The 15,652-nt window shown below is 38.2% G+C and overlaps 1 protein-coding gene across 2 annotated transcripts; it reads right to left on the reverse strand.

Moving 5' to 3' along the window:
- Window positions 1-1,635: 1,635 nt before the first annotated feature.
- LOC137007159 (gastrula zinc finger protein XlCGF8.2DB-like) lies at window positions 1,636-9,521 on the reverse strand. Of its 2 annotated transcripts, XM_067368486.1 has the most exons (3): window positions 9,484-9,521; window positions 8,997-9,117; window positions 1,636-2,531 (listed from the first exon to the last, which is right to left on the reverse strand). In XM_067368486.1, the coding sequence occupies exons 2-3, from the start codon at window positions 9,115-9,117 to the stop codon at window positions 1,786-1,788; spliced, it is 867 nt and encodes a 288-aa protein (XP_067224587.1). In that variant the 5' UTR covers window positions 9,484-9,521; the 3' UTR covers window positions 1,636-1,785. The 2 variants fall into 2 exon arrangements, with proteins under 2 accessions (XP_067224587.1, XP_067224596.1); XM_067368495.1 differs by lacking the exons at window positions 8,997-9,117; window positions 9,484-9,521 and adding an exon at window positions 7,698-7,761.
- Window positions 9,522-15,652: the final 6,131 nt, after the last annotated feature.

Below are 15,652 nucleotides of genomic sequence, written 5' to 3' on the forward strand. Positions count from 1 at the left end.
GATGAAAGTAAATTTTGCAATTCCTTTTGAAATCAGGGTCCCAGAGTCTGGAATCCACGTTGCTTGAGGTCCAGTGTAAAGTTTCCACAGTCAGTGATGGTTTGGGCTATCATGTCATCTGCTGGTTTTGGTCCACTGTGTTTTCTGAGGTCCAAGGTCAAGTTTTAGAGCACTTCATGCTTCCTGCTGCTGACCAACTTTATGGAGATACAAATTTCATTTTCCAACAGGACTTGGCACCTACACACAGTGCCAAAGCTACCAGTACCTGGTTTAAGAACCATGGTATCCCTGTCCTTAATTGGCCAGAAAACTCGCCTGACCTTAACCCCATAGAAAATCTATGGCGTATAGAGGGTATGCACATGACGTCACCGTCGACCGTTACGACTGCGGTCATGCCCACTGAGTGGCAAAAGACTGAGCAGCAGCATTGGTTTTCCACGTGAATGTCGCGAAAAACACACAAAACACTTCCAAAACGGGAAAAAGCTTTGTGATTGACTGTGGCCTAGCCTGTAGCCTGTAGTTTTTCAATAAACAACACTGACAAAACCTATACTATAAAACTATATATGTTTTAGGGCTGGACAATATGGCGATATAACATTGATATAAGTGATTACGCAGATTTAAACCTACCGATATTGTAGTTATATAAAGTATTCACAGGAAGATTTGCTTTATGTGTCTCCCAGGCATCGAAATCAGGCACATATAAGTGTCAGGAAACACGACTCCTGGCTGCATGTCAATATCTATGGATTAGGTTTATTTGACAAGTTGTAAGGAATACATTCAATTCCAACCTTTAGTGTAAATTGTTTTACTCGCGTTATCGCAGTTTCCCCTTATTAAATCAAGTCATGAAGCAGGTTCTTTTGCCACTCAGTCCAGCTGAGGGAGCACGTTTTCAGCGGGAAAGTAACATCGATGCATACCCTCTATTGTGGAGAGGAAGATGCGATATGCCAGACCCAACAATGCAGAAGAAATAAGGGCCACTATCACAGGAACCTGGGCTCTCATAACACCTGAGCAGTGCCACAGACTGATGGACTCCATGCCACGCCACATTGCTGCAGAAATTCAGGCAAAAGGAGCTCCAACTAAGTATTGAGTGCTTTCTAAAAATCCTTTCTTTGTATTGATCTTAAGTAATATTCTAATTTTCTGAGATACTGAATTTGGGATTTTCCTTTGTTGTCAGTTATAATCATCAAAATTAAAAGAAATAAACATATCAGTCTGGGTAAAGTATGTGTACGAATTGTACAGTTATGTAATCAATTTATAATAATAAATCATAAAGCCTTATGATTAATTATGATGCATATATCGACCCAAGAGGGAATTATGCATATATATGTGAATCAATTACAACAAATTATAATCAATTAAGTATATGATCAGTTTTAGCTTAATAGTTGTTTAGAGAAACTATCCAAGTTTGTCCAGCAAACTGTTAGTTTTCACAGACTATTGTAAAAGGAAGGTTATTCTCTGGCAACGAGATTAAACCTGCTATCATAGCATCAAAGCATAAAGCAATGGTGCTGGATCGAAAAACGTTAAAGTGACCAGGATTTTATAAATGAACAACAGAACAATTGGACATGAATATAATGTATTTAATATATGAAATTGAGTTCTCATGTCGTCTTTAAGGCTTCCTTTTCTGTTGAAACTCTTTCCACACTCTTGATAGGTGTAAGCCTTTTCTCCAGTGTGAATAGTCATGCGGACTGTAGGGTTTCCTTTGTCACTGAAATTCTTCCCACATTGTCAGGTGAAGGTTTTCTCTCGAGTGTGAATTCTCATGTGGAGTTTAATGCTTCTTTTATAACTGAAACTCTTTCCACATTGTTGGCAGGTGTAAGGCTTTTCTCCAGTGTGAATTCTCATGCGGCCTTCAAGGCTTTCTTTACGTGTGAAACTCTTTCCACATTGTTGGCAGGTGAAAGGCTTCTCTCCAGTGTGAATTCCCATGTGGACCATAAGGCTTCTTTTATGACTAAAACTCTGTCCACATTGTTGGCAGGTGTAAGGTTTCTCTCCAGTGTGAATTCTCATGTGGACTTTTAGGCTTTCTTTATGTGTGAAACTCTTTTCACACTGTTGGCAGGTGAAGGGTTTCTCTCCAGTGTGAATTCTCATGTGGACTTTTAGGCTTCCTTTATGTGTGAAACTCTTTCCACACTGTTGCCAGGTGAAAGGTTTCTCTCCAGTGTGAATTCTCATGTGGGCTGTAAGGCTTACCTTTTGACTGAAACTCTTTCCACATTGTTGGCAAGTGAAAGGTTTCTCTCCAGTGTGAATTTTCATGTGGACTTTAAGGGTTTCTTTAAGTCTGAAACTCTTTCCACACTGTTGGCAGGTGAAATAACTTTTAGTTCCAGTATTTTGAGCTCTTTTTTGTGAGGAAGCCTGTGTTGCTCTTTCCCCAGTCATGAAATGATGTTTATGATAATGTTCTTCCTCTTCTTGCCTTTCATTAAGTTCATGACTCGCCTCTTTCAGTGCCATTAGGTCTAGAGCAAAAATAGACATAAAACAATTTAGACATTTAAAGCATTAAAACCAACAACATGTTTGTATCCTATGGATCAGGGATGGGCAGCTTTTGTACTGGAGGGTCACTGTTTTGCAGAGTTAAGTTTCATCCCTAATCAAATACACCTGCCTGTAATTATCAAGCATTCCTGAAGACTTGAGGCTGATTTATACTTCTGCATCACATGTACTCTGTAGGTACGGTGTATTCTGTGAGTACCACATGTAGCCTATGACGTAGCCTGATAGGCAACTCTTAAAAAAATGTAACAATGTGTCAATTCTACCCAGACCGCAAGCGCTGTGATTGGTCTGTTAGAACCCCTCCCTTGGGTAAAAAAATTGGTGCAGAGCAATCAGAGAAAAGCAAGTGTGTGGCAAGGGATGACTAAGGATGGGCATTTTTACAAAAATTTTGCATTTGAATATATGTGACCCATCGCGGAAACCAGGGACACAAGTCGGCAGCACAACTATTGAGCAAACTGAAAAAGAAGCGTTTTTTTTCCTTCGTTTTTTTGCAGAATCTGTTAGTTGAGATCATGAAGAAGCCTCTCCGTGTTTGAGCTTGTTTTTCTGGGATTCTATCTCGCAGTAGGGGCATGTCATTGTCTGTTTGTATTTCCATACTGGAATCGGATACGCCGGCTTGTTTCTTTTGTTATTGCCCTCGCCCTCCAAGGGAAGCGTGGCTACTTATTTATGCAGCGTTCTGGCCGGCTCTAGCTGATATCAAGATTTAATGAAGATGGACGCCACAAAGAATAATCGCAGACGAGCTGAAACATGGCCGTTACACCAAAAATGTTTTGAAGTATAATATACGGCTGGATTCTTTAGCTGCAGAAAGAGTGGCAGGACATGCAAATTATTGGACATTTAGAGGCAAACAGACGCACAGTGCAAAAACCACAAAGACGACCCCGACAAAGAGAAAGGTTGAGTTTCCATAAACATCAAAATTTGTCGTTTTGTGATCATTCTAAGAACACGTAGGCTACATGTTATCTCATGTGTCTATTGTTATTAGCTAGCTCAGGACTGTCGTTTTAATTTAATTACTATAATGGGCTTTTTAGATGGTAATGTTAGCATCTGCTATTAATTTGAATAACGCTTCAATTGCTTGAATTGATTGGTGTGAATGACTTAGCCTACGTAAACCTGCCTATTCTTGAATTGAATGTGACGCTAATAATTTTAGCCAGTGGAGGAAGTGCTACTTAATATTCTTAACAAGGATTTACTAATGTAATAGTAAATGTATCAGATTAAATTCCTACGCAAGTAAAAGTATAAAGTATCCGTAGCCGTAAAATGTGCGTTATAAAGTATCCATAGCCGTAAAATGTGCGTTATAAGTCAAAAGTAAATTAAGTTTAATGTACAGGATTTTTTTAATCCTTTGACTCAAACCAGGTCTAACCACTAACTGAGGTCTAAACCAGGACTATAGTGACCAAAATGATCACGGTTGTCACAGAATCCTGTTCAAAAAGTCCTAATGCTACACAATAAAATCAATTCACCAAGTATTATGTAGAAAACCAGCAAATAACAAATAAAATTAGCATCAGTATGTACTTTTTGTTTACATTAACATTAAAATAATAACATTAAAAATGACGGCCAGATTTTAAAGGAGTGTCTTGCAACATGTTATCTACAATGCACAAGTTCAAATAAAGTTTTGACAAAAAAGGTTTTATAAAAAGATAAAACACATATTTCAGCCTCTAAATCATTTTTATAAAAGTCAAAAAAGATAAATTACTGACATGTACAATGCACATTATCCTTTATTATTAATAGTATGCGGTCTGATTTTTCCCGTTGCGTCTGTCGTTGCTATGCAACCATGCAGCTTTACAGGGGGCATGGCTTATCTAAATGAGATGTAAATGAGCCCTTTTGTCACTCCCAGCAAGTGAGAACAGGCGAGAACTGCAAAATCTTTAGGGCCATTTCTCAGTATGTGTACTTGTGTTCTTGTGAAACGTCATCAGTCACTGTCCAACTACTGTTCCAATTCAAAGTTCACATCTAGCCAAGTTCAGTTCAAATCCCCGGATGTATTCTTGATCCGCCCCTTTTATCGAGGATGCATCGAGAGGTGACTTGTGCAGACTTGAGACAGCCAGGTATCCCAGACTGCATCTCGCAGTAACCAGCAAGCGTCAATAGTAAAGTAGAAAACCTGACGTTGTCGGTGTTTTGAGATCCAGGTGATCACCGGACGCTCAGCGCTCATGTGCCCAGCCGAGAGCAGCCTTACCTCGGCTAATCCTTCTGACGTTTGCCGCTGGCTCCGTTTTGGCTGAGGGCAATGTGACATTTCATAAATTTATATATGGCCATTTAACTTTTGTATCCTACTAAAGCGTTGATTTTGTACGCTTGACTGAATTGTTTGCTTTATTTCTTATTGTATATTCTTATACCTTTTATAATGGCTATTATTGATCATTAAAACTGACATAAAACAAATTACATGGGTTTTGTTTTATGTTATAGCCTATTTCATTTTATTACAGTGAATAGTACGGTGCTAGTAGTACAGTGATAGTATTACATTTAATATTTTTGAAATATATACGAAAAGAGGCAGGGTTGGTCAATATTTCGTTTTGTTAGAAATAGCTTATATGCAGACATTGCAGATAATCAATCACTCATTGCCTGAGACTATTACGTATGTTTTTGTTTGTTTTTTAAAATAAAACGAAAAGAGGCAGAGTGTGTGCCAAGTGAAGTTCGCAAACTTCGGACTTGCGTCCTTGGTAGTTAGGACTTGGTAAGTTCAAGAGAACGAACTCCCGTGGACGGGAGAACACAAGTCCGGTGATTCTGCAAATGGAACAGCAGCGTTCTTGATAACTCACTCAGCTCGCTCTGGCTTCTCCGGTTATCTCTGTATGTATGTTTTAGCCAACAATAAAACGAAATTTGTTATAAAACACCACTATGCCTCTTTTCGTTTTATTTAAAAAAAACAAACAAACAAAAACATATTAATAGTCTCAGGCAACGAGTGATTGATTGTCTGCAATGTCTGCATATATTTATAACAAAACAAAATATTAAACAACCCTGCCTCTTTTCGTATATATATTTTAAAACATTAAATGTAATACTATTTGTGCATACTCTGATTAACTTCACTGTAATAAAGTGAAATAGGCTATAACATAAAACAAAACCATGTCTCTATTTGTCAGTTTTAATGATCAATAAAAGGTAAGAATATACAATAAGAAATTAAGCAAACAATTCAGTCAAGCGTACAAAATCAGCGCTTTAGTATGATACAAAAGTTAAATAGCCATATATAAAGTTATGTAAACGTCACGTTGCCCTCAGCAAAAAGGGAGCAAGCGGCAAACGTCAGAAGGACTAGCCGAGGTAAGGCTGCTCTCAGCTGGGCACATGAGCGCTGAGCGTCCGGTGATCGCCTGGATCTCACAACTCCGACAACGTCAGATCAAATTGTCAGAAAGGCACAATCTTTATCAATGAACCACAAATTTGAGCTTTAAACCAGTACATTTTCACCTGAAAAATTCTTAAAACTACATATCATGACATAATAACAGTAATATGTTTAAATAACGCTGGTTTTCTCCTTTACTATTGATGCTTGCTGGTTAGTGCAAGATGCAGTCTGGGATACCTGGCTGTCTCAAGTCTGCGCAAGTCACCTCTCGATGCATCCTCGATAAAAGGGGCGGATCAAGAACACATCCGGGGATTTGAACTGAACTTGGCTAGATGCGAACGTTGAATTGGAACAGTAGTTGGACAGTGACTGATGACGTTTCACAAGAACACAAGTGCAGACAAGTACGCATATTGAGAAACGGCCACTTTTTGCTAAATTATCTGTGTCTCATTTAATTTAATTTCGAAGACTGCATCCACAAGAGGACGAATCCTGTTTAGGATGCGGTATATGGAGTATCCTTAGCCAGAATTAAACGAGACGTCCTTCGTAGGACACACAGGCAGGAAAGGAAACAGGAGGTATATTGTTGCTATGCCAACGCGTTCACGTCAGCGTCGTTGCACTCTCAGCCAATTAATGAAAATAATTAATAAATTTGTATGTAATTTGAAAACACCTCATGCATCCTCCAAATTCCTGTGAAAGAAAAAAGCATTCAAAGTTCGCATTCGGAGAGACTTACTTTTCTGAAATGATACAGCCTCAATGACGTATGCAACCTTTGAATGCGACCTCTGGAGGACGCAGCCTTCGAAATAAGACACAGCTATTGTTTAGCCTTGTATCCAACCTTGTCTCCGTATTCCTTGATCCTTGCCTGTTTCCTTGTTTATGATCATTTGCTGCCTGCCTAGACCTTTGCCTGGGATTAAATTGCATTGTGTCTGTTTGCTGGTGTTTGACCCTCTGCCTGTACGACTACGCTCATCCTATTAATAAAGCCTGCACATGGATCTCCAACTCTGTTGTCCCATCCCATACCTTACACATAAAGGACAAAAGCATTTAAGCTCAAGCAGCGTGAATGGGAAAAACACTAATAAAGCAGACAGCGCCAGTTATCGTACAAACGTAATGTACATAATACACTCAAGTAAGTATATGATTATTGTTTCACATGTTCATGTTGAGAAAAAACTATAATATCCACATGCTCAGGCGAGAAAACGAGCTGCACTGACACAAAGATAACGATAATACATAACGGTGTGCTTAGCTAAGCTTCTAACAGCAGCACTTTGTATTTTCTGTTTGTAAATATATCTCCCTCGATGAAACTTAAAGGAAGCATATGTCTCAAAATCATTTTGCTATCACATAAGTCATCTTCTCTGCTCAGAATCCATAGAATGAAGATTGAGGAAGGCCAAGGTGTAGCGAATTACAATAGTCCAGCCGTAATGAGATAAATGCATGAATAACTTCCTCCAAATCTTGAAAGAAAAAGTGTTGATTTAAGTCTGGAAATGATTCTCAGTTGATAGAAGCTGTTTTTAACAACTGAGCTAATTTGTTTTTCAAGACAAAGCTCAGAGTCAAAGATAACACCTACATTTTTTGCATGTGATGAAATATATGGAGTAAGACTGTCTAAGTAATTGGCTATAGAATTTCTGTTTTTGGATGGTCCAAAAATAATCACCTTAGTTTTGTCATTGTTAGCTGGAGGAAATTATTTGCCATCCAGCATTTAATATCCTCAAGACAGTCCATGAGACGTTACAGAGAATCTCTAGTTTTCACTGGAAAGAAATGAAAAGAAATTTTGTATTTTCTAATTATGTTGCCAAGCAGAAGCATGTACAAATTATTAAATTAAAGTAATGGTCCCAATGTTCCAATTTTTTCTTATGTTCCAGACAATACTGTATCTATAACAGGGTTATTTTAAAGGATTGAATATGTGCCACACTTACTGCTGCCAGCTGGTGACACGATAACCATGAACAATTGATCAGCTCCCATGACCAAAAAACAACCCCAACATGAAATGTGATGTATACAAATCCATTTCTGGTGGATCCGAAATGGTCCATATTCATATATTTTATTAATATTTATGTTAATCATTTATGGTTCATGATTTATCAGTTTTACTTTTGATTTCATATATTTATGTACTTCTACTTATATATATTCTTATCATATTTTCAAGTATTTACTTGTTATTGTACCCTTATGGTCTTATTTTATATTTAAGAGTATGTATGCTTGTTATGTTCAACTGTTCTTCAAGTATTCCAGTGTGACAGGTTACGCGGACACGTTTGTGGTTAGATATTGGACGCCTACCAAGTACTGCAGAAGTGATGTTTTTCAGAATTAGTGCTTTTTTTTTGCAAAATTCCCTAAGGGTTAAAACAACTATTTTTGGCACTAGACTAGTGGATGACGTAACGGGTGAAATAACCTTTTATTTTAACAAAAACATCAGTTTGAGTGGGTTGGGATCTTCCCTGTATGCTCATGGTATAATATGGACTGAGTTGTTGATAATTGAGCTTTTCCTCTCCTTTGCTCTCCTGGGCTTCTGCTTCTTCTCTCTCATCTGCAAATGAAGTAATTATTGTTCTTCCTTTTTGTATATTCTGAACTCCATCTATTAGATACAATACTCAGATTTTAAAATGTTATTTTACCTTTTGGTTTTATTAAATATTTCCATTATCGATTGAAGTTTGCGTGTGAGGCTAAACTTAATTGTAATGAATAAATAATTTTTCATCAACGTTATCATCTGCCTGGATCTCTTTTCCCAAGTTTTTGCATCAATTTCCAAAGGAGAAATTTGAACTTATACCTGAACGATATTATGCTGGAATGAATGGATTCTGTAATATCATCTGTAAGATTATATTTCTGTATATTCTCTACTTTCTGTAGAGCTGGACATTTTAATAATGATCAAATGACTGAGTTCAGCTGTGAGAATAAAACCAACCTGTTTGTTCCTCAGTTTCTTCATGTTTCACTCTGAAAGCTTCTTCAATCTTTATTTCTTCAAACTCCTCTTTATTAAACTCAATCTTCATGTCTTCAGTTTCCTCTTTAATAAACTCCATCTTTAAGAAGAGAATAAACAGAGTTAAAAATCTTCAATGACCTGTTGGACAAAAAACACTCAAAACTAACGCTGCAAAATTTATGATCTACATTTTAGTATTTAAATAATTATAGATTAAATTTAAATGATTAAACTTTGATGAAAACATGTTTAGTTTGTTTATTTATAGAGAAATGAGACGCAGGTTTACTGTTTCTCATCAGTGGATGAGTTTTACTCACAGAAATATCCTTCATTACAGTTAGATAAACAATTACAATGTTACATTAAATAGTAAATAAACTTATTTCACATCGCTGGTAAAACTATTAAAACTACAAAACTGTTCCTATCGATTAAAACAGCTTAAATTCTTAAAACAAACCTTTCTTCAGCAGAATCACAACAGATGCAGGAGCGCGGCGCAGTCTTATGACGTCATGTCGCCACTCCAAAATAAAAGTCATGCATTGTCTACAATCACAGAAGTACATAGAAATCGAGATTTTTTTTGTAATTAAAATGAAAACAATGTCATATATATATATATATATATATATATATATATATATATATATATATACACACACACACACATACATACATACATACATACACATACAGTGTGCGATTTGTGAAAAAAACAGAAGAAGGGATGTTTTGAAGTTTTTTTTTTATTTGTTAAAAACAGTTAAGCTATTTTTTGGCAGCTGTTACAGAAACATTTTTACAAAAAATCTTCTGAGTTAACCTTGAGATGTGAAGTATTAGATAGCTTAGATATTTGCACCACAATTTACAATGACACTTATAATCAGTAAAAATCAATCGGTAGTTATTAATAGAATAACGAGACACAAACCTTTACATTCAATCATGTTTGGCCCCATTTATTTTTGATCACAGTGCACACACATACAAACTTTTTATCCAAAGTGCACACATTTGTAGAAATACACGTTTGCCTCAGATTTCATTAGATAAAATATAAGTCGGGCTGTACGCAGGGTTTTATAATTACCCTGGTCATAAAATGTTGTTTGTTTGGTGGGTACGGGGGCATGATCCCCTAGAAAATTTTGATTTCCCTGGTGTACATATGTGCATTTTTAAGACGTTTTAAAGGGGTGGTTCAGTGTTTTTTTCTAGGCTTGATTGTGTTTTGGGGGCACAGTTTAACATGTCTTAATGCTTTGTTTTTTTGAAAACGCTGTATTTTCATATATTTTACTTTTATTCTTCACCTCTGTTTCCACTGTCATATGAACGGCTCGTTTGACTTCCTGCTTCTATGAAGCCACTCCCTCCAAAATACGCAATGTGCTCAGATTGGTTAGCTGGCCCAGTGTATTGTGATTCACTGAAGCGTCCAGAAACGACACGCCCCTAGCCATTCATTCTTACATGTGCTTCAGTGAAAATGTAAATAAGGGTGTCTACAGGTGCTGGTCATATAATTAGAATATCGTGAAAAAGTTCCTACATGTAAACTAAAACATTTCAAAAGTTTTTTTTTTTAATTTTGATGATTAGAGCGTACAGCTCATGAAAGTCCAAAATCCAGTATCTCAAAATATTAGAATATTTCCTAAGATCAATCAAAAAATGGATTTTCAAAACAGAAAAGTTCAAGTTCTTTGAAGTATGTTAATTTGTATACTCAATACTTGGTCGGCAGCACATATTACAGCAAATGACTTAATGACAAATTACACCATCAGTGAAGTGTGGCATGGAAGTGATCAGCCTGTGGCACTGCTGAGGCACTATTGAGCCTTCAGATCATCTGTATATTGTTGGATCGACTGTTTCTCATCTTTCTCTTGAAAATATCCCATAGATTCAGGGGTCAGGCATGTTGGCTGGCCAATAAAACACAGTAATATCATGGTCAGCAAACCACATGGAAGTGCTAAAGTCCTGCTGGAAAAGGAAATCAGCATCTCCATAAAGCTTGTCAGCAGATGGAAGCATAAAGTGCTCCAAAATCTCCTGGAAGATGGCTGCATTGACTTTGCACTTGATAAAACACAATGGATCAACACCAGCAGACGTCACGGCCCCCCAAATCATTACTGACTTCAGAAACTTCCCACTAGACTTCAAGCAGCTTGGATTCTGTGCCTCTCCAGTCTTCCTTCAGACTCTGGGACCATGATTTCAACATGAAATGCAAAATTTACTTTTATCTGAAAAGAGGACTTTCGACCACTGTTCACTGTCCAGTTCTTTTTCTCCTTAGCCCAGGTAAGATGCTTCTGACGTTGTTTCTGTTTCAGAAGTGGCTTGGTAGTCCTTTTCCTGAAGATGTCTGAGTGTGGTGACTCTTGATGCGCTGACTCTGGCTTCATTTGACTCATTGTGAAGCTCTCCCAAGTGTTTGAATCGGCTTTACTTGACAGTATTCTCAAGCTTGTGGTCATCCCTGTTGCTTGTGCACCTTTGCCTACCCAATTTCTTCCTTCTAGTTAACTTTGCATTTAATATGCTTTGATACATCACTCTGTAAACAGCCACCCTATTCAGTAATGACCTTCTGTGACTTACTGTCTCTGTGGAGGGTGTCAATGATTGTCTCCTGGACCATTGCCAAGTCAGCAGTCTTCCCCATTAGTGTGGTTTCAAAGAACAAGAGATACCCAGAATTTAAACTGTAGGGATGGTCAGTTAATGAAACTCAAATGTAAATATTCTAATATTTTGAGATACTGGATTTTGGACTTTCATTAGCTGTACGCTCTAATCAACAAATTAAAAAAAAAAAACTTTTGAAATGTTTTACTTTACATGTATGGAATCTAGTATAAATGAAAGTTGCATTTTTTTAAATAATTTACAATAAAAAAATTAACTTTTTCACGATATTCTAATTATATGACCAGCACCTGTATATGTATATATATATATATATATATATATATATATATATATATATATATATATATATATATATATATGCATATGCATGCTTGTTTTTTTATCAGCATGAGAATGTCCAAATGTACTAAGAATACGATTTTAGAAGAAAATTTTCTATCAAATGATACTGATCATTTGACTCTTCCTTTTGTGTGTCACTCAGAATCAACTCTAAAAATGGCTTCAGTGCTTAAAAGGGTTAAAGAGCTATTATTATTGAGGAGAAATAGAGCAGCTCTGCTATTGTACTAAACCACTGTTCGTGATGTTGGTGATGCTGAAATAGATGTTGAAATCAGCCATGAACTATCATCATTTGTGTCAAATCCCAACGGACGCAGTGGATCAACAGAGTGTCCAATAATCCTTTGGAAAAACGTTCATTTTCAGCTCAGTTTAAACATTAAACAGTTGTTTCTGCACTTTTACTTTCTATCTCTTCTTCACACTATCAGAAGACGATGGGATTTCTTCATTCTGCTGATCTGAATCACATTCATGATCATTCATACTGTCATCAGTTCACATCAGTCATTCACAAACCAGTTCAGGATTAAATGAGTCTCAAATGTACTTTTATTCAATCTGATGAACAATTTACAATATGAATATTAAAGCAACTTTATTACTCTGTTTATTACAGATTCAGAACAGTGTGTGTTTCTGATCTAGATGTGTAACTTCTAGATGACAACAAAAAACATGAATTAAAAATGAATGAATATAAATGTAATGAAATGAGATTTGATGAGTGTGTGTGAAGATCAGAAAGAGGATTTACAGAGTGTCTCTCGATCCTTTAATATCACACAGACACACTGAGGAATAAACCCTAAATCCAGCACAGAGGGGTTCAGTGAATGTGGTGTTGAGTGTGTGTAAGTGTGTGAGTGTGAGAGACGCTGTAGAATAGGGGTGGGGAACGTTAATCCTGGAGGGCCATTGTCCTGCAGAGTTTAGCTCCAACCCTAATTAAACACATCTGAAGCTAATCAAGGTCTTCAGGATAACTAAAGTTACAGGCAGGTGTGTGTTTTTTTTCAGGGTTGGAGTTAAACTCTGCAGGACAATGGCCCTCCAGGATCAACGTTCCCCACCCCAGCTGTAGAAGGACAGAGAGCCGGCCGACACATACACTCCTACTCTCTTACAGGATAGACGGACAGCAGGTATATCAGTGCCGTTATTATTATGAGAGACAGAGAATCCTCCATTAGAGCAGTACAGACTCCAGGATTTGTCATTTAATCCAAACACACAGTCTTCAATCCTTCCTTTCCTGCTGATTCCTTCATATGCCACTGATATTTCAGAATCTCCGCTCCATTCAGCCTCCCAGTAACAGCGTCCAGTCAGTCTCTCTGTACACAGAACCTGATGACACACATTAAATCTCTCTGGATGATCAGGATACGGCTGACGCTCTGACAAGTGTGTCACCCTCCTGTTCCCATCAGACAGAACAAGTTGAGGGTATGCTGTGTTTGGGTCCAGTGTGAGATCACAGGCATCTGAACACAAGAAGAGAGAAACATCAAGAACAACAACAGTGAAGATGTGTGTGTCAGGGTTCTGTCACTTCTGTCTAGTTTATTTGGTTTTGTGACAGAGCTCTGACACTCCTGTTTTTGTCCTGTCTTTGTGTGAGCATATGGTCTCGAGTGTTCTCGAGCTGTGCGTTCTCTTGTCTGCGTGCCTTGTTTCATGTTCGGATCCCGGCACTCATGTCTAGTTTGGTTCTGTTTCGAGTCGGGATTCGGACACTAGTGCTCCCAGTCTTTATTGTGACCGCACGGTTTGTGTGTACTTTCACTTGCCATGCACTCTTGTCTCATGTTTTGTTAAGCGGCTGGTCAGTTCTTATTGGCCAGGCGCTCTTGTATTGTCTTGTTTTGTGTAGCACGTGGTTGTTTCCACCTGCCGGGTGCTTTCATGTTGTTTTTGTCTTGTGTTGTGTAGCACACAGTCTGTGTTTCACGGGCTGCGTGCTCTCATGTTGTCTTGTTTTGTGTCAGCACATGGCTTGTGATTTGTCTTCATTGGCCATGTGCTTGTGTTTTTGTTATGTTTGGTGTGAGCCCATGGCTTGTCATGTGTTTCTTTGTACAGTGGGTACGAAAAGTATTCAGACACCCTTAAATTTTCACTCTTTGTTATATTGCAGCCATTTGCTAAAATCATTTGTTCATTTTTTCCCCTCATTAATGTACACACAGCACCCCATATTGACAGAAAAACACAGAATTGTTGACATTTTTGCAGATTTATTAAAAAAGAAAAACTGAAATATCACATGGTCCTAAGAATTCAGACCCTTTGCTCAGTATTTAGTAGAAGCACCCTTTTGATCTAATACAGCCATGAGTCTTTTTGGAAAAGATGCAACAAGTTTTTCACACCTGGATTTGGGGATCCTCTGCCATTCCTCCTTGCAGATCCTCTCCAGTTCTGTCAGGTTGGATGGTAAACGTTGATGGACAGGTGGTCTCTCCAGAGATGCTCAATTGGGTTTAAGTCAGGGCTCTGGTTGGTCCATTCAAGAACAGTCACAGAGTTGTTGTGAAGCCACTCCTTCATTATTTTAGCTGTGTGCTTAGGGTCATTGTCTTGTTGGAAGGTAAACCTTCGGCCCAGTCTGAGGTCCTGAGCACTCTGGAGAAGGTTTTCGTCCAGGATATCCCTGTACTTAGCCGCATTCATCTTTCCCTAGATTGCAACCAGTCGTCCTGTCCCTGCAGCTGAAAAACACCCCCACAGCATGATGCTGCCACCACCATGCTTCACTGTTGGGACTGTATTGGACAGGTGATGAGCAGTGCCTGGTTTTCTCCACACATACCGCTTAGAATTAAGGCCAAAAAGTTCTATCTTGGTCTCATCAGACCAGAGAATCTGATTTCTCACCATCTTGGAGTCCTTCAGACGGGCTTTCATGTGTCTTTCACTGAGGAGAGGCTTCCGTCGGGCCACTCTGCCATAAAGCCCCGACTGATGGAGGGCTGCAGTGATGGTTGACTTTCTACAACTTTCTCCCATCTCCCGACTGCATCTCTGGAGCTCAGCCACAGTGATCTTTGGGTTCTTCTTTACCTCTCTCACCAAGGCTCTTCTCCCCGATAGCTCAGTTTGGCCAGACGGCCAGCTCTAGGAAGGGTTCTGGTCGTCCCAAATGTCTTCCATTTAAGGATTATGGAGGCCACTGTGCTCTTAGGAACCTTAAGTGCAGCAGAAATTTTTTGTAACCTTGGCCAGATCTGTGCCTTGCCACAATTCTGTCTCTGAGCTCTTCAGGCAGTTCCTTTGACCTCATGATTCTCATTTGCTCTGACATGCACTGTGAGCTGTAAGGTCTTATATAGACAGGTGTGTGGCTTTCCTAATCAAGTCCAATCAGTATAATCAAACACAGCTGGACTCAAATGAAGGTGTAGAACCATCTCAAGGATGATTAGAAGAAATGGACAGCACCGGTGTTAAATATATGAGTGTCACAGCAAAGGGTCTGAATACTTAGGACCATGTGATATTTCAGTTTTTCTTTTTTAATAAATCTGCAAAAATGTCAACAATTCTGTGTTTTTCTGTCAATATGGGGTGCAGTGTTTACATTAATGAGGAAAAAAATGAACTTAAAT

The sequence above is a fragment of the Chanodichthys erythropterus genome, chromosome 3 (genome assembly GCF_024489055.1).
Source record: "Chanodichthys erythropterus isolate Z2021 chromosome 3, ASM2448905v1, whole genome shotgun sequence".
Taxonomy (NCBI): domain Eukaryota; kingdom Metazoa; phylum Chordata; class Actinopteri; order Cypriniformes; family Xenocyprididae; genus Chanodichthys; species Chanodichthys erythropterus.

What these genes read in the sequence shown, in the direction of transcription:
- LOC137007159 (XM_067368486.1), bottom strand. Translation starts at nt 9,117, where the DNA reads ATGGAGTTTATTAAAGAGGAAACTGAAGACATGAAGATTGAGTTTAAT. An exon ending in AGAAACTGAGGAACAAACAG is followed by an intron (nt 2,532 to 8,996) that starts GTTGGTTTTATT and finishes TTTTTGCTCTAG; the next exon opens with ACCTAATGGCACTGAAAGAG.